This window comes from Monodon monoceros, unplaced genomic scaffold, assembly GCF_005190385.1.
Source record: "Monodon monoceros isolate NGI ecotype Baffin Bay Population unplaced genomic scaffold, NGI_Narwhal_1 Super_Scaffold_18, whole genome shotgun sequence".
NCBI lineage: Eukaryota > Metazoa > Chordata > Mammalia > Artiodactyla > Monodontidae > Monodon > Monodon monoceros.
The window spans coordinates 78,518,002-78,537,506 of NW_021703774.1; the positions used below are offsets into that span (position 1 = coordinate 78,518,002).

The 19,505-nt window shown below is 47.0% G+C and overlaps 1 protein-coding gene across 1 annotated transcript in view; it reads right to left on the reverse strand.

Annotated features, from left to right (window-relative positions):
* Positions 1 to 4,798: 4,798 nt before the first annotated feature.
* Positions 4,799 to 19,505, reverse strand: part of PTGFRN (prostaglandin F2 receptor inhibitor) — an 85,447-nt gene continuing 70,740 nt past the window's right edge. The window contains exons 7-9 of the mRNA XM_029231072.1: positions 14,279 to 14,386; positions 9,766 to 10,071; positions 4,799 to 8,284 (exon numbers count right to left, since the gene is read on the reverse strand). Of these exons, the coding sequence (XP_029086905.1) occupies positions 8,118 to 8,284; positions 9,766 to 10,071; positions 14,279 to 14,386 (581 nt within the window). The 3' untranslated portion in view covers positions 4,799 to 8,117. The remainder of the gene's footprint in view (positions 8,285 to 9,765; positions 10,072 to 14,278; positions 14,387 to 19,505) is intronic.

Below are 19,505 nucleotides of genomic sequence, written 5' to 3' on the forward strand. Positions count from 1 at the left end.
TTAATGAATTCATTCTACCTGCTGCTGTCGCAATTGAGAGCTGCGATTTTTCACCTGGATTAACGCAGTTCAGTTCATCTTCCAACCTTGTCTGCACCCCGGCCCCTTCCACCAGAGTAATCTAAAGTGCAAACAGAGCCATGCACTGTCCTGATTAAAGGTTTTCAATGGCTCCCCCAAACTTCTAGACGATCAAGTTCAAACTCCTTGACTTGACCTTTACGAGCTGACCCTTGAGAACTCTCTCCTACCACCTCACCCTTCAGACACAGAACCTCTGTATTTCTCTGAGCGTATCTTACCACCCTCTCTTTAACTTTGTATATGCTATCCCCTCTGCTTAGAGCCCGCTCTACCTGGTATATGCCTATTCATTAAAAAAGTTTTAAATCTAGGTTTGCACCTCCTATGCGAAACCTTTCTTGACACCTTAGAGAGTTCACCATTCCCTCTTCTATCTCTGTCAGTGAACTCCTATAATTTTACTTACTATATGTAATAAAATGAATTATTTACATGCCTCCCTTTCCTGCAAGACCACGAATTTCCTAAGGGCAGGGGCCAGTTCTTACTCATCTTTCTATCTCTTCAAAAAATACTGAATGGCTAAAATAGTCAGGCACTGTAGCTGGTATAGTGATTTAGAACATGTACAGACTTTGGAGTCAGAAAGACCTGCATTCAAATCTCGAGCAAATTAGTTTCTTTAAGTCTCAATTTCCTCATCTATAAGAATAGGGACAGTAACAGTAGAAACTCATAATTAGAGCTGTTAGTTGATCAATTAACAGAAAAGTCAGGTGAAGACAGGAATCATAAAAAGACACTTAAATTTCTTAACAGTTTTATTTTCACCTCAATCATATACATATATATTTGTTCACCGATCTCTTAACACAGGCCCAGGTCTTTCCTTTGAGTATAGGTCTGTTGTCTGGAGTCTCCTCACTTTTTTGCATAAAGCAAACCTATGTCTTTTGCTACAACTTTCAGGTTTGTTTTATTTTTTTAAATTTATTTATTTATTTTGCGGTACACGGGCCTCTTACTGTTGTGGCCTCTCCCATCGCGGAGCACAGGCTCTGGACACGCAGGCTCAGCGGCCGTGGCTCACGGGCCCAGCCGCTCCGCGGCATGTGGGATCCTCCCGGACCGGGGCACGAACCCGTGTCCCCTGCATCGGCAGGCGGACTCTCAACCACTGCGCCACCAGGGAAGCCCTGTTTTATTTTTTATTTTATTTTTTAAAGTCTTTATTGAATTTGTTACGATTTTGCTTCTGTTTACGTGTATTTATATTTGCTGAATGAAAACTGTGGTGTGTGCTTCGGTGAATGGAATTTCAGGCTCTCCCTGTGCACAGCCAGTGGGCGAAGGTCACCTTAAATGACTCTTTCTTCCCATTTGCCTGTTGATCCCCAAACCAGTTGCTTTTTTCCAGTTGCTTCCCAGGTGCCTGTACATAGTTTGTCTTTTTATCAGAGCACTCTGCTGTGTTCTGCTTTAACAGACAATGGCTGTATGAGGAAGACAGTATAAACAGAATACAAATTAAACTGGATTTCTATGGCCTAGGTTTTGTACATACAGAAACTGCATGGTATTTAAATTATTGTTCGTCTCCAATGATGTATGCAGTTTCTTTAAAAACAAACCCCCAAAAACGTCTTAAAAAAAACCCATTGCTTCTGTTTTACGTTTTGGTTTTTCTGCCGTGAGGCATGTGGGATCTTAGCTCCCCGACCAGGGACTGGACCCACACCCCCTGCACTGGAAGGTAAAGTCTTAACTACTGGACCGCCAGGGAAGTCCCCCAACTTTCAGGTCTGATTTCTTTAAAATGGAGTAAGAATTTTAAAAACACTTGTGAAGCCAATGGAGTACAGATCCTCCCATGTTTTCATGATTTGTCTCCCCTCAATCTTTTATAGTTGTTTTGCCTGGACCTAAACTGATAGCATTTAAAAAAAAAAATGCCTTTATCTAGTCCAGAGAATTCATCTTATTGTATCAACACCTCTTTCTTTGGCACTCATATTTCATTGGTTTGCATATTATTCAATGAAATGATGTAATCATAGTAACCAGTACTGGTGGCACAAATACGCTGGAGAATAAACAGAACAGAGAGGACCCAGATGAGCATCACCCCCCCGCCCCCCAACCCCAGTGGAGCTGAGCCACCCAGGTGTATAAGCCCCCAAGCAGTGAGTATATTAATCATGTCATTTTGTTTCTGGTTTTTGATGCTTTGACACCTAGGACCTTGCTGATCCTGGAGAGCCTGCCCCTCCCACGGCTGGCCAGTTCCTAGAGAAAGGAAATCATTCCGATTTGTCTGTAAGCACGCCTTCCATGTGCAAACCAGCCAATCTGGAGTCCACACACCCTCCACCCCCTCCATCAGGCTCTCATGCTCAGGACCACTGTTCCCTGCTCTGATCACCCCAAGGCCAGGAACCAGATGTGTTGGCGGGGTGGGGGAGAGGGGAATAGCTGGTATATTAAGAATATGCGGATTTTGACCTGCTGAACGAGGAGGCAACAGCCACCCACATGGGGTCAGCAAGCGGCTCCCTCAGCATCTGAACTCCCACCCTGAGGAAGTGAAACCCCCGGGTCATTTTGATTGAAGCCGCAATTTCAATAAACTCACACGAAGTCAAGTCACAAGATTTGTTACTTACAGATCCCAGAAACCAGGGTCGGGAGTGCCACTGAGCAGGGGGAAGGGCAGTGCTCCAACGTCCCAGGTGTCCAGCAAGCAGGAGATAAAGAGCAGGGTAACAAGCACCTATTACACATAAGATGGTTGGGGCAGAGGCTGCAGGCGCAACTCAAAGTGGTTATTTTAAAAGGTGCCCCAGGAAAAGCAAAGTGGGAACTTGGGGTGGGAATCCTAAGCTCAGGTCCTCTAAATGTCCAGGCTCTGGCTGTGAGCAGGGCTATTATACTGTAAAATCCTAGGCAGCAACTCAAAATAGCTGTTTTCTCATCACACCAGATAACTAGGGATACTCCCTATGCCCCAGAACCTGCTGAAATTATCCAAACTAGTCAATCCTAAGCCTGCTTACCCTGAGTTGCCCATTCCTTCCTGTGAAAGCCCCAACAAAGGCTATTGCCGATGCTTCACCCTTGCTCCCTCTGCTGCCTGAGGGACGCTGGTGCTTTCCCGTGTGGCCCCCTTTTGTGTGGCATGACCCTCCCTCCTGGGATCTGTGAGTGTAACAAACTGTCTTTTCAATGGCAGTCATCTCCCGATCTGCTGGCCCTGCCTCACCTAAATAACAATAAAACCTGTATTTTATTTTTTTTTTGCGGTACGCGGGCCTCTCACTGTTGTGGCCTCTCCCGTTGCGGAGCACAGGCTCCGGACGCGCAGGCCCAGCGGCCATGGCTCACGGGCCCAGCTGCTCCGCGGCATGTGGGATCTTCCCGGACTGGGACATGAACCCGTGTCCCCTGCACCGGCAGGCGGACTCTCAACCACTGCACCACCAGGGAAGCCCTAAAACCTGTATTTTAAAGCAGTGTGCCACACACACTGGTCTGTGGGTAAGAGGACATGGAGTGGCTGTTACTTGGAAGATCTAGTTACATGAAGAGCAGGTAAGAATTCTTCCGCTGTAGTCACCTCAGGGTGACCTGAGGCACGTGCCCAGGTGTACGGCACATCTAAGCATCCTAGTGTTAGTTAGCTATTATCACAGTGGTGAGGGGTCCCTGCCCTCGGGTCACTTTCAGACAACCAGAGCATCTGTCAGGGGTTCCTCTCCTAGCCTAGAGGGGCAGAAAAGGCTCCCTGGGACCTGAAGGAGAAGTAGAAGTTGGAACAGGTGGAAAGAGGTTTCTAGAACGAGCAAACAGCAGGTGCGAAGGCCTCTAGGAAAGGACATAAGTGGCAGGTTTTCTGTGCTTAGCACAATGCCTAGGCCACAGGAGGTGTGCAAGCAAATTTCTGTTTTCCTTTTAATATAAACTGAGGCAGGAACAGGCTCAGCAATAGGTATGGGACTGCTAAAGACCAGCTCTGACTGTGTCAGCATTTTGATGTGAACAGAGTCCTCCATCTTCATGGAGAAGGGTGTAGTGTCGGGCTATTCTCCCAGCAGAAGGTTAACCGTGCATTTATAAACCGCCAGTCCCTTCTATTATGCCTGGATCAGGGCCAAGGTTAGTACCCGGGACACAGACCCAGCCCCTGAAGACCTCGCAAGTGAGGTGGTCCCTGCCCGGGACACACACGGGGAAGCCCAGCCGAGGCTGAGCGGCTGCTCCAGGGGCCAGCAGGGAGGTGGGGCTCCCGGCACTTCCTCCTGTGCAAGTCCCTGAAGCCAGCCACCTGGGGAAAAAGCACTGTTTTTATATAATACGGGGACTAGCACCTTCTGGACTAGTTTGGCTCCAGACCGGGTCATGAGTCAGAAAAGCTGTTCTGTCCCAGGCACGATACGGTCACAGAACTTGGGTGTGTTTCCTCATCTGCAGAGAGGAACAACCTCTAACTTCTCTCTTTCCTGACGGGAGTCCTATAAGGTCATGGGAATTCACAGAAAGACCAAGAGACCATCCATCAGCGACAGGATCCTAGCCCTCACCTTTCCACTTGGTGGGAATCTCAATACTGATCCTGTTAAATCCATTTCTTCTTTTATCTTTGGTGAATATCTACAATGCTTTCATAGGATTCCAAGAGATCAGAAGGTGCCCGAGTTGCAACCGGAATTCAGTCACAGTCCTTCATGCGGAGGAGATAAAAGGGTAACAGAGGCGGAGATCAAGTGCCTCACACAACTTCAATTTAAATTAAACTTCGTTTAATGAAATAAAAAACAAATGGTGCATTGCATAATATTTTGTGGTCACAGTATAAAACAATACAATTAGTTCATATAACATTGGATATGGACAAAAATACACAGGACCCTTTCTTTGTCTACGTAAAATTCAGCAGATCCATATGTGCCACACTAAAAAAGAAAGAAAGTCAACTTTTTTCTCCTAGTTATCTGCACACAATATTTATCACTGAGAATTTGGTCAAACAGCGGAGGAGAACTTACCCAAATCCTAGTTCCCTTCTTCCTCTGTTGTCATCGGTGAAGCTAAAAAAAGTTTCTGAAAGTAGCAAGTTGTGTAGTATTGCTTATTATTCCTGCTAGAGAGGCTCAGTCTTTGGCTCACAGATGTCAGTGACAAAATCATGGCTGCAGGCAGTCTGCAAAGCAAGAAGCAAGAGCCACCAGGGAAAACAGACAAGGGTCTGGGCAGGAGGGGCCACCTTTACGAGGATCTTAGGGAAAGCCACGTGGATAGGAGGGGAGAAAACACACAAATAAATAAACTTCTAAATTAAGATTTAAATCCAGTTGGTGAGTCAGAGTTCCACCGTCCCAAGAAAAACCTGAAAAGTTGTTAAAAAGTCAGAGCTTGGATTTTCTTTTTTTAAAAAAGTGAGAAGTGTATGTAAACATTATAAAGTAAACAATTGAAAGTAATTTTGAGGCTTCTATCGGAACATAGCTTAGGCTCCTTCTGGGGATATTTTTATGATTAGAAAAAAAAAAAAAAGCCAAACTTTTTATCGTTTCTTTGTGTTAAGCAGTGCAATTTCATCTGTGTGAATCGTGGCTGCGTCCTTCCATTCATACCAGTGCTTCTGGCAGGAACCTTTTCCAGAAAAGCACTTATTGGGGGCCCTATTTGGAACAACAAAAGAGTACATCTCGCACTTTGAACGGGACACACATTCCAGCCAAGTTTATGCCCCTGGAAGGAAGGAGGCCCTTGGTACAATGCCCTGGGATTTCTCCCCACTTTGTACCAGCCCAGTGGACAGAGGGTGGGGCTAGGGGGGCGGTCAATGCCTTAACAGACCCAGCCTTGAACTGCAACAGCAGTTTGAAAGGAAAAGGTACAGTGTATGAGCACGTGTCACCTTTCCTGCCAATAAGTGTCAGTTGTGACCCATCCGTGGTTTTACGTACACCTGGGGCCACCTGGTCACGTCCAAAGCCAAGTACCCTTTCCTCCTACCAAGGGCCTGTACTACAACAATCCTGAATCTTCTTTTAGGAGGCATGATAACTGCAAGGGCTCAAAGGGCACTGGCTGTTCCTAACACAGCACCTGTTTCTACTTCCTGTTTGCACAATCACCTGTGACCCACCTCCTCTGGAGTGGCCCAGTTAGGAAATGACATGCAGGAAACACCCAAATCTAGTGCTATCAAGGCCTCCTTCCCTTCCTCTAGTCATCCGTGCTCTGGTGGGGCGGACCTGCTGCCCGTCTTCCCGCCACAGATGCTAGACCTGGAATTCATTTGTGCTGCTACCATTAGTGCAAAATCTAGTTTCTATTACGTGAGTGGTCCCCTCTGTGGGCAAAACTAAAAGGAAAAAATTCGGTGGAAACTTGCCTCCTGGGGGTGATTTGGTGATAAGTGCAGAATGAATCGTGGGTGACAGAGGGAGGGAAGTGGAGGGGAAGATGGTGAGCCCGAGGAGTTGGCTGTCTGGCCCATTGTGACAAAGAGCTGCACATGAATGGCCATCATTTTGTATTACTTTATTGCTCAAAACAAATGGATCTTTTTCCCCTTTGGAAGACAGAGCAGTATTAGATCCTTCAGAGCCAGGATAAAAGCACAGAGGATTGCAATGTGGGGCGTGAGTCACCAATGAGCCTCAGGAAACCCCACTGAGATGCTTCCGAAAAGCCAGCGCTGTGCAGGGGGAGACACTTCGGGGGGCGGAAGATCTCTTTGGGTCCATTGTCCTTCTGGTATGAGTGATCAGGCAAAACGGACTGTTCTCAGATCTACTTTGTAGGCTGTTCACATGGCAATATAAATTGCTGGGTTTCCTTTGTGTTCCTAATAGGAAAGCAAACATACCACAAAGCATACCCTTTCTCACTAACCCCCTGCAGGGGATTTTAAAAAGACTTGAAGGACTGAAAAGGTCATAGAAAATGCATGGTTCTTCCAGGTAATTTCTGATTCCGTGAAGTCAGTCTTGCAAGCAGCAATTCACCTCCACATTAAGGAGCCCACTCAGCCCACGAAGGTTGTGGGGTGTCCGTGGTTCCCCCTGCAGACGCACAAGGCCTTTGCCTCTCACAAAGGGCGGGACAGAGAATAGAGGTGGCTTCTTCCGCCTGACACACCCCTGGCACCACTGACCCTCCGGGCACAAGCTCCAGACATCTAACTCCCAGGATCCCCCTTCTGCAATCCCCAGGGCCCCCTGAGGCACGGTGGCCTCCGAACTACGGAAGTGACTGTCCATTCCTTTCCTTGTCCCCAACCTCCTCTTCCTTGCAGGCCTTCTTACTGCCCTGGACAGAGGTGGCTGTGCATTTTTCTTCATACGCATTCTTAAGGCTAAGGTGGCAAGATAAGGTGCTTGGTGGAGAGCCAAATTCTCGATTCCAGGGCCATTTCAGCACTCATACATAAAGCAGATATGAAAGAAATGGAAAAAGGGGGCAGAGAAGCAAAAAACCAAACCAGAACAAAATGCATCTGGGCTCGACAGGAAGTTACGGACTGCAGGTTTAGATTTCAAATGTGGTCTAAACCCCCTGAAAATAGGGGGTGGGGGAGGGTAGTAAAAGCCACACATTAGCCTTCGGCACTGGTCTGTGTTGACCCTCGGCAGGGGTGGAGGGTCGCCTTTAGCAGCTCTCTCAGCACGTGCCTCCGATTCAGAAGCCGGCCCTTCCATTCTCACCCGAGACAAAGAACTCTGAACGCCTTCACCCCTTCCTCACCACAACCCCTCGAAACAAAAGGTAGAAACACACACAAGCCAGAGATCTATAAACCAGTAGGAGAAAAAAATTAGACAGAGGTTAACCATTAAAAAGCCGCCGTCGGGAAAACACACACTCGATTGTTCTATCAGAAAGTGCCGTGGGAAGAAGAGCCGTGTGCTGGTAAACATGTCCGCGCTCAGAACTTGACATGCAGAAAAGAGAGAGCGCCGAGTCCCACCTGAGATTAGAGAGGACTGGTTTTTAGTGTAACACACATCACGTTAAAAGATCACTGTCCTCTTCTCGCCCAAACTGCTCCTCGAACGTCCCTGCATCCCGGCCTTTCCTGGCACCGGTTAGTCCATCTCCATGGACATGAGCCGGCGGCGCTCCCGCCTGGTCTCCTGGACCTCCTTCTTACAGCACCAGTGCGAGCTGCAGTACCCGATGAGGCAGGACAGGAGCCCGATGACCGTGGACAGGCCGACGCCGATCAGCAGCGGGTACTTGAAGGCGTTCAACACTGGGAGGGAAAGACCAGAGGGAACGGGTCAGTGATGCGAGGCGGGCCTCGGAGAAGACCGCCGCCTCCCCTCTCCATTGCCACGGCGTCTCCACCAGGGATCTGACCTCATGCATCCTGTACCCAGCACCTGGCATGGTGCTTGAGACAAGAGCAGCTCGGCCATACGTGTCCAAAAAATGAGCAAAAGTCTCCCCACCCAGTTCTGTGCAGGAAGGCAGCAGAAAGCCAGAAAAAAAAAAAAGATTCTCCTTCAATGTCTTTGAATGTCAACTTGCTTTTTAGGGTTTTGGCAGGAGATTGATTTTTAAAAGTCAGTATAAGGGCACCACACATTCGGCAGCAGATGCATCCTTAAAAAAACCATACATAAATCAATTCTATGCATCAGATAACTGAAGTGTACTAGGGGAGTTATTTTAAGTAACACTATAGTAAATTATCTAGCAAAGTGAATAATCACTCCCTACTTGTTTAGTAAATCTGGGTTTTCATATGGAGTGACTGCAAGCAAGACATTTCTAAGAGGCAAATATGGTATAAATGACTAAGTTGAGGGAATGTACAAATACTGTTTAGATCCCACACCCTCAAATCCCACGTCCCCATCCCCCAAAGTACCAGCACGCCTTGGGTGGAGGCTGGCACTGTGGTTGTTTGCCTGACATTTAATACAACAGCCCCAGGAGAGATTATTATCCCATTTAACAAGAGAGGAAACGAAGGATTAGAAAGGCTAAGTCACCTGTGGAAGAGCTGGGGTTCCAATTCCAGTCTCCGCCAAACTGACACATCATCAGGGGAACACACTCAAAGGCTCCTACTTAATCCTCGGTGGCACCTGGACTTGAATTCTCTCCATGAGTGTTTTCAGTTAACGTTTACTCTGACACTTTTTGCAGAGAAGACATGTTTCTCATTAACCAAGGAACAACTGCCCACACTCTGAGAGGCCAGGGAGCAGAGGCGTGGGAAGGGGGCCCGCTGACCATGGTGCTTTAGGCTGACTGTGGTGGTCAGTGTGGGCCAAGGCTGGGAGCTCCCCCTCCCATCCAGGAGGAACCCCCTTTACCAAGAAGCAGAACCGGTAGGAGGACAAGAGGGGCAGGAACCCACTTGCAGCCCCTCCTAGAGACCTGGACCCACTCTCCTGATCTGGTCTCTGCCCCTGCCTGGTAGTATCCGTGCCAACAAGAGGACACAGCAAAGTGGGTGTGTACAGAATTTAGAGAAAGCATCGAAAATCCTTCCAGTAAGTCTTAAAAATCATTTCCCGGTGGTAGCTCCAGCACACACGATACCAAAGCTGGGAAAACAGCAAGGGCTGTGTGTGCTCTTTCTGGGTACAGGCCCGGGCCAGGCTAGAGAGAAAGCAGGCACATTCCTCAAAGGGTGGGAACCTGGATACCGTCAGCAGCAGCAGAGCATGGAGAGAAGACATTCCCCAAACACCAAGAGGGTTATTTGCGTGTCATTCTTACCATCCATCTTCACAGTTATAAAGATGGGCTTGGACTGGATCTCTGCCTCTTTCTGCCAGGAACCGGTGGGTGACTTCACCCACGGAGTCACGGAACAGTAGTAGTTGCCAAAGTCCTGGTCCTCGGAGCCATGCACTTGCAGCAAGAACTCTAGCACGCTCACGCGCTCCAGGCTGAGGTCGCTCTTCCAGTCCCTCTGGGCCATGTTCACGATCCCCTTCCGATCCAGGGACGACAGGAGGACGGGAGCCTTGTCCAGGCCGAAGGAGTGCACCGCAAACCAGGCCACGTCAAAGGCCATGTCGTCTATGGATGACCAAGCCAAAACGCTGGGGTCAGTGCCACAGGCAGAAGTACCAAGTACGGCTAACATGCCTGTAACCTGACTGTGGGCCAGCACGGCTCTACGTGCCTTGGGTCTCCCCAAATCCTCTCAACAACACCCCATGATGAAGGTATTATCACACTTCCCACTCCGTGGCGGGACCAAATAACTGAGGTCACACAGCAAGGAAGTCACAGAGCACGTGGTTTAACCCAGGAGTCTAGCTCCGGAATGCACCCTCTTCACCACGCCACTGCCACTACCCAGCTGAAGGAGCACAGCCCCAAACTGTCTCCTCCAGAGAACACGGGATGAAAGGCCGGTGGTATGTGGTGACGTCGAACGCTCTGTCTCCCAAAGAAAGCAGGGTCCTTTGGCATTTTAGGCAGAAGGACCCACGACAGGAAGGACACGAAAGTCATAAGGAATGACGTGGACATAAAGCGAATCGTACAAAATGGAGAGTTGTAAACAGTTTAGATTTTATTGTTCACTGTGATTTTTTTTTCCCCCTGAAGTGCTTAAGTTCAAAACAAGAGGAAAAAAATGTCAAGCTGAGAAAATTGAACACAGTTTAACAGTCCCAGAGAGTAATGCTGCGGAATCGTAAAGTACTCTGCAAAATTAAGGTTCTAACAGCCTCACGTAAATAATATGGGCCTAAGAGAAAGACTGTTTTGGCACAAGTGGTAGTTCTCATAGAACGCGGAAATAGAGTGTACATGCTAAACCTCTGACCCCTTCTTTTGACTGCTACCAAGTGATACCAGCTGTGTCAGGTCTGAGAGTCACCCAGCAAGCAAGAAAGGACTGGGAGGCCATAAACACTGCTTTATCTTACAATCGCTTGACGGGGCTTTCTGTACACATGTTAAATAACATAATTTTTGTTAAACAAAAAGTAACATCCATTTAGTAAAAATACACTAATAACCTCAAAAAGCATATTATAAGGCAAATAAATTACATTCAGATTCTTACATATTAAAAAAAGAATATAAGCAAAACTAGAAGCAGGAATTTTTTTTTTTTGGCCACATCACATGGCTTGCGGAATCTTAGTTCCCCAAACCAGGGATCGAACCCTGCAGTGGAAACGTGGAGTCCTAACCACTGGACAGCCAGGGAATTCCCCAAAAGCAAGAATTTCTAAAAAATTATTCAAATGATAATTCCTTTTCAACTCAGTCTAAAAATGTTAAGGGCCACAGGCAAATCTCAACTCTACATATGTGATGTCAGCCCTCTACTCTGATGCACCAAAATATCATTTTTTCCTCCCCGTCGACCCACCGTGGCCCTTGAACACAACATTTGATTGTTCCGAGGGTGAGGGTCATCTCTTGCAAGAAGACCAACACCCTGGGGGCAGAGGGAGTGCGGTCAACGTCCTCACACCCTCACAGTGCCCAGGCAGAGTGGGCCCCCAGATCACTCCCAGGTTCTCAGTGAAAACTAGCTCAGTGTCGCTGTCACCTGCAGGCGCCGGGTGGTTACTGAAGGCAAAGAGTCACAGCTGTGTCCCCATTACTTGTGCCCAGACTCTGACCCCAGTCCCACTGTGCTGTACAGTGCGGTGGCCAGGCTGCAGGGTCAGGCTACCCGGGCTAGAATCCCAGCACTGGCTCTTGTTAGCCTAGTGACCTGGGTGAGTCACTTAAGTTCCCTGTGACTTAGTTTCCTCATCTGGAAAAGGAAATTACAATAGCACCCATAGTTAGCTAGCTTTATAAAATGCTTAGAACGGCACCTGGAATATAGTAAGCACTCAGTAATAGCTGGCCGCCATGAACATCCTTACCACCACAGTTCAACATACACGGTCTGTACTAAGAGATGCTGTAACAGGAAGGGTACTGCCGCCTGCAGCAGATGCTCGTGGTGCTCTGCCCCAAACAGCTGGATCGCTGGGCCCCCAGATGCTGCAGGTGCCGGCTGCTAAGCTCTCACACCGGTATCCTTCTCCAGAGGACTGGCCTTAGCTGACAGAAGCCACCTCCTGGAGAGCCACCCCCGTAGGTGAAGAAACACTACTCCTCCCCAGCCATTCCCTGTGGATAATGACTGACAAATTGGGGTGGTGGGGATATAAAAGCCCAGTCCCTTAGCTCAAGGAGGTCACACTCCGTAGTGCAACCCATGTTCTGGAGCTCCCCACAGGGAGTTAGACTTGTTTTGAAGATCTTTGCCTGGCTTCCTTCCCTGCTCTATCCTGACTCCCTCACTCCCTCATCGTTTCCTCCTGAGGGCACATCTTCAATTAATCACTCGCACGCTTGTCTCAGGCTTTGCTTCTAGGGAACCTGACCTAAGACACCACCTCTAAAGGGCCGTGGTCTCCCCCTGCCCCTCCCCCTGCCTTGGCACTCGGCCCACTTGGGCCACATGTCCTTCATAGCCCACAGGATGCGAGAGGAAAAACGAAATTACGACCTGTGTTTAATTATTCAGAATCTTCCACCCATGCAGTCTAAGAGTGCAAAGTTCTGGAAAATTGTGATCTGCAAGATAACAGCTACCTATAGCTTTTGCAATTACACTGGAGGAAAAGACTTATATTAAGGGCACAGTTGGTGACCCATCAATTTACTGAGAAAGAGCATTTAAATGATTTATTTTTGTCTATCTCTATAAATGAGCTTTTTAAATTTTTAAAAACTTTTTTTATAAATGAGCTTTAAGGGTAAAAATGGTATTACATTATTCCAACTTTTGAAAAGGATCTCCCCACCCACCCCCCCTTCCTGGCAGTCTCCACAGACGTGGTGGCTCAATCAAGACCTATAGGCTCCTCCTTCCTAAGCCCCAGGACAGAGCTGACCCCTCTGTTGTTTTGGATGGGTTGTTTTCTTTGCCTTTCCTTACATCTTCCACAAACTCTTCTCCTTTTTCCTACCTCTAAAGCTCAACCACGTTCAAGTCCCCTATGAGAGTCAATTTCGGTATCAATCAACTCGTCCAGGGGTCAGTAAACTACAGCCTGCAGGTCCAATCCAGCCTACCACGTGTTTTTGTAAATGAAGTTTCACTGGAGCACAGCCAGGCCCATCTGTTTACATTGCTAACCTTCAACTGGAGTCCCTGCAGTAGCCAGACCTCAGGGGGTGGTGGCCCGAGCCCCTCTGCTGTTGGTCACACCAGATCCAATACAGCCCAACCTCACTTCGCTGACAGCCTGCCCTTAACACAGAATGTAGACCTGCTTCCAGTTTCCACCCCAGGGCCACACATCCCGTGGGCTCTGCACAGAACTTAGTGAACCCTGCACAAGTTGGCCTTTTTGAGGCACAGATATGTGTGAGGCCACGGCTCTGCTTACGATGGGGTGGGCAGTACAAAGACACCCAAGGTCAGAGCACGGGCATCCCCCAGGCGGTGAGTCAGGGTATCCACGGGCGCTTTAGGAGAAGGCAGAGGTGAGGTACAGTCCTGCTCAGCAACAGAGACACACCTACATGCATTTAATGTTCTTTCAAACCCTGAGGGTCTACGAGTGAGAAGAACAGCACCGGGTACTAAGGGAGCCAAGGAGAAGAAGTGTAAGGCTGCTGGCCCACAACTGTTAGGTATCCTGTTGGCAGTACTAGTATTCTCTGCAAAGAAAAGATTTACAAAGATTTCCTAAGAATTTAAACTACAATAGCTCCCTGTGGTTACTTGCTACTCATTTCCTCTGCTCTGTATTTCTTCAGAGTGTTAATCGCTATCTGATATTATATCATATGGTGATTTCTTTCTTGTTTGTCTCCTTAACTAGGCTGCAAGCTCTATGAGGGCAGACATGGTGCATTTTGATCACTCCTCTATTTCCAGCAACTAGAACAGCACCTGTTTATAGGAGTTCAATAAATAGCTGAATGAATGGATGAATGAATGAAAGACAAAAAGCGAGGGAGCCAGACTCTGCCAGTGGGTTGCAAATGAGACTGAATCAGCCCCCGAAGTGGCCACTAGATCACCCTGAGAACACATTCAAATGTCTGGTTGTGTTTCCAAATCGTCAAACAGATAGTTGCATCCATTCAACACATCCTTATTAAACACCTACTGAATACTGCCGAGCTAGGCAGTTTGGGAATAAACAGCCAATCCAATCCCTGACCTCCACATCTGGGTAACATAGTGGGGATGATATGAGAAACACTCACAAAAAGAAATACGGGGAAGGGGAAGGATGGAGAAAAGTACCTGGATCCAGGGCTGCTCCTTCAACAGTGATGATACAAAACAATTTGATGAGATCTCCCCGGATGACTGATGGCGCGTCCGAGTGCACAGAGGCGTTAAATATAGGACCTGGAAGAAAGCAATGCCACTTCATGATCCTCTTTCACACTTCTGTTTAAATCCTGTTCTTGGTGTGCAAATGGGCATCTAAATGTGGGATCCCCTTCCTTGGAACTGAGCTAGAAATTCACAAAATAGGTGTCCTAAGATTGCTTTCCTTCTATTCAGAGAGACACGTGCATTAAGTATATGAGCTTCATCTTAAGATTACAACCATGGCCTCATTTGAAGGCCACCCACCTCCCACCCTGGTACAGCCTGGGCTGTTTCTGGCTGCACATGGTTCACTTCCAGGCCAGAGTGGCTCAGATGCCAGAGGGTTCAGGACTAAATCAGGGACGCTTTTGGTCCCGAAAGAGTGAGCAGCCTCATTGTATTGGGTGCTGGCGATGGGCCCTGCTATTAAGAGGCTGAAATCCAGTAATGCCAACAATGACGACATTTCTATAAAGCACGGTGGGAGCACTGAAGGCGATTCATTCCAATCTGCTGTGAGAAACTGAGGAAACGTGGAAACTCCTTTTAAAAACTACCCAGGGACTTCCCTGGTGGCGCAGTGGTTAAGAATCCACCTGCCAATGCAGGGGACACGGGTTCAAGCCCTGGCCTGGGAAGATCCCGCATGCTGCGGAGCAACTAAGCCCATGCCACAACTAATGAGCCTGCGCTCTAGAGCCTGCGAGCCACCATGACGGAGCCCGTGTGCCACAACTACTGAAGCCCGCGAGCCTAGAGCCCATGCTCTGCAACAAGAGAAGCCACCACAATGAGAAGCCCGCGCATCGCAACGAAGAGTAGCCCCCGCTCGCCGCAACCAGAGAAAGCCCGGGCACAGCAACAAAGACCCAACGCAGCCAAAAATAAAAATAAAAAATAAATAAATTTACAAAAATAAATAAGTAAAAATAAAAACTACTCAGATAGGATCTGTCTTGCATACCTTTCTGAAACTCTCCCTTGATACCCAGTTTACTTTTATAAAAGACCCCTTTCCTTCTTCCAAAGGCCAGAGGATGTTTCTACACAAACCATGCTGACTCCTCATTGTATCATCGACTCACTGCAAGGCAGAGTTGTTCCAAGTTTCTAAGTTGTAAGGCAATGAGCCTATGTATGAGCAAGAAAATGTGAAGAATTAAGTAAAAAGAATTTAGGGCTAGAAGTTAATAATGTTTACCATAGAGTCAGTTGGATGCATTTGACTGTAGGCATAATTATTATTGTGCTATTTCATAACTAGGCACAAATAAATGACTTAATAAATTAAAAAAAAAAATAGGTATGCCTTGTATGCAAGAAATCTGCAACTCCGATCCCCTCCTTAGGCAGAGAGAAGGGCTAGGTACTGCATTCTGTTTTTAACCCCTTTACAGCTCACTTTTAGGTGACAGTATTACATAGCTTTAGGCCAATCTGATCCTAAGAGCTTAATTTTTACCATATGCCAATTCCTAATGTCTAGGAATAGGCAAACCTGAAGAAGATTCCAGAACACCAACGCTAGGGGATTTCCCTTGGGTTTTCTGGAAAGCAAAGATAGATGGCCCTGGACAATGATTCTGAAACTCACTAGAAGCTAAGAATACAGGTGTAACTACCTTTAAAATCAGATTACCAGAAAGGAAAAGGTACTTTTTGTTTTAACATCCAAAAAAATGACTGTGAGAAAGAGAGTAAAAGGTCATATGAACCAATGAGGCAAAAAATTGAAAAGACTATACTTTCATTTCAACATGAGTAGTAAGATGAATTCATCAGATGGCTTTCTTAACACCGAGTCCATGAGTAATCCGTGTTTTGCTGGGAGAAGGGTGAAGGACGGTTGTAGAACATGGAAACCTTGAGGCATTAGGCAGCCCTGGGCAGGTTCTGCTGAGTACTCAGATTCAGTCTAGGGCATGGAGGACGTAACAGAATGGCAGTCCCAGGACATGGGGAAAGGGATGAAAGCAAAAAGGACAAGGAAACTTTACCTACTTCTAGACATCACATCCTTCAATTAACTCGGCTCAGCCATGGTTCCCTCAGGTCCTTACCCCCCTGGATTTGCTCTGTTTATAGCAGTGAGGTGAGAAAGGATTAAGCCAGTTGCTCTGAGTTGGCTCAGCGGTAATGACTGGGGGGACTTCATGCCATATATGGTCATCCATGAGGACAGGTTAGGAGCGACCATGGTGAGCAATGGGGACTGAATTTTTTTTCTCTGACTAGAAATTTCATGGTTATAAATAGAACTGTACTATGGGGCTTTCTTAAAGTATCCAGACCCCTTCTAAGAGAACACAGGATAATAAAACACAAGGAGATCCTCATAATGGATTTAGGTTCTTATTTACTTAATTTGAAACAGCAGAGAAATTTGGACATATTTCCTTTACCTTATTTGGACAAATTTCCTTACCTAATTTGGACAAATTTCACTTTCTTTTCTTTATATTTCCAAAAAAAATTCAAAATGCCTTCTAGGTCACAAGTTACTGTTCTCATTTCCCCTCATGGCCGTGGGAACAACAGAGCATTTGTGCCATGCTCACCATGCAGACAAGGACCAGGGAAAAAGCCTGCATTGTAAACTATTCACAGTAGTGGATTTCCTTCGAACGAAATGAACAACTCACTGTTAATGTGGGTCATTATCCCAGGCTTAGAAATATTTTTATTATGGTCAATTTCTGTGGTAATGCTGTTTTCTTGAGGGGATGTGTCTGGTTAACTTCACAGATGACAAACTACAGCACAGATAATTTAAGTGAACAACCAGAGTCACTACATGTCCCTGGATTCCTAGTCTGCAGAGTACATGGACCACTTAGCTTTTAAACACAAACATTGACACAAACCATGCTCCAACTCTCACCCCTAAAAAAAGGTTGTAAATGACAGTATTTTTGTGAAAGCCAAAACTACAGACTGTCTGCATGTCCATCAATAGGATAATGGTTAACCAAATTCTAGCAAGTGTAGTCATTAAAGTTGGTATTTACCTAGAATTTTTTATAACACAGAAAATGCTTATCTTATAATGGTGGGGGAGGGCAGAAAGCAGGTCATAAAATTGCATATACAGCCTGATTTCAAAGTTATGAAGAAAACATGCAAGGGAAAAATTCTAGGAAGACGAATACCACCAATTAACAGTCTCTGGTAAGATTATGGGTGATTCTTCCTTGTATTTTACTGTATTTTCAAACTTCTCTGTTAAGAAGAAAAACTTTATTATTATTCTTTTAAAAGGCCAAAGTCCTTCACATCATCACATTTAAACCATATTATTCCTCCTCATACTTTGAATCAGTAGAAGTTACAACTCAGTAGGACCCCTTGGGGAACACAGTCCGCATACCAAGAGGCAAGTGTCCTGAAAGCAGAGGACAGAAAGGTGGACACCAGGAAGGATCTCTTTGTTACATGCGTTTTACCGTGTGCCGCTAATTTTTAGGAAGGAAAGGCTCTCAGTATCAAGTCAATGTTTTCTTGGAGCTATTCGGGGCTATGGCATTGTGCTGGGTGCTGGATTTGATGGCAGCTCCTCTTAATTAAACTGTGAACTGGCCATGACAACTCCGTGGATTAAATAAAGCAAAAACCTGAGGCAGTCTATTCAACCTGTAAGCTACAGTGATTTCATGTTATGTTGAGATTTAAAGAACTGAGAAATAGATTCAATTTCCATTCCTCACCTAGAAATACATGCAAAAGATTTTATGTCTCCCCTCTTTCTAAAAATGGTTTTAAAGAAACATCAAATAACAAATGTAAAACAAATTGGAATAAAATCCTATAGGCAATAAAACAGATACACAGATAAAGGGCAAAAACCACACATAATCATCTGAACCTCAATAGTCACAGAAAAAGCGTTTGACAACACCCAACACTTCATCATGATAAAAACACTCAACAGATGAGGAATGAAAGAAAACTTCCTCAACTCAATATTTGGTGTCTATGAAAAACCCACAGTGACCATGATACTTAAGGGTAAAAGATACTTCATGGGGAAAGCTCCCCCTAAGATCAGGAACAAGAAAAGGATGTCCACTTGTGTCACTACTATTCACCACTGTACTAGATTCTAGCCAGGGCAATTAGGCAAGAAAAATAATTAGAAGGCATTTAGTAAAACTGAATAGAAGAAATAAAACCATCTCTATTTGTATCAATACATCACATGATCCTATATTTAAAAAGCCTAAGTAGGCCGGGGGGAAGGTGGCGGAAGAGTAAGACGCGGAGATCACCTTCCTCCCCACAGATACATCAGAAATACATCCACACGTGGAACAACTCCTACAGAACACCCACTGAACGCTGGCAGAAGACCTCAGACCTCCCAAAAGGCAAGAAACTCCCCACGTACCTGGGTAGGGCAAAAGAAAAAAGAATAAACAGAGATAAAAGAATAGGGACGGAACCTGCACCAGTGGGAAGGAGCTGTGAAGGAGAAAAGTTTCCACACGCTAGGAAGCTCCTTCGCGGGCGGAGACTGCGGGTGGCGGAGGGGGAAGCTTCAGAGCCGCGGAGGAGTGCACAGCAACAGGGGTGCGGAGGGCAAAGCGGGGAGATTCCCGCACAGAGGATCGGTGCCCACCAGCACTAACCAGCCCGAGAGGCTTGACTGCTCACCCGTCAGGGCAGGCGGGGCTGGGAGTTGGGGCTCAGGCTTCGGTCGGAGGGCCGAGAGAGGACTGGGGTTGGCGGCGTGAACACAGCCTGTAGGGGGTTAGTGCGCCACAGCTAGCTGGGAGGGAGCCCGGGGAAAAGTCTGGACCTGCCGAAGAGGCAAGAGACTTTTTCTTCCCTCTTTGTTTCCTGGTGCACGAGGAGAGGGGATTAAGAGCACCGCTTAAAGGAGCTCCAGAGACGGGCGCGAGCCGCGGCTAACAGCGGACCCCAGAGACGGGCATGAGATGCTAAGGCTGCTACTGCCGCCACCAAGAAGCCTGTGTGCGAGCACAGGTCACTATTCACACACCCCTTCCAGGGAGCCTGTGCAGCCCGCCACTGCCAGGGTCCCATGATCCAGGGACAACTTCCCCGGGAGAACGCACGGCGCACCTCAGGCTGGCGCAACGTCACGCCGGCCTCTGCCGCCGCAGGCTCGTCCCACATCGTGCCCCTCCCTCCC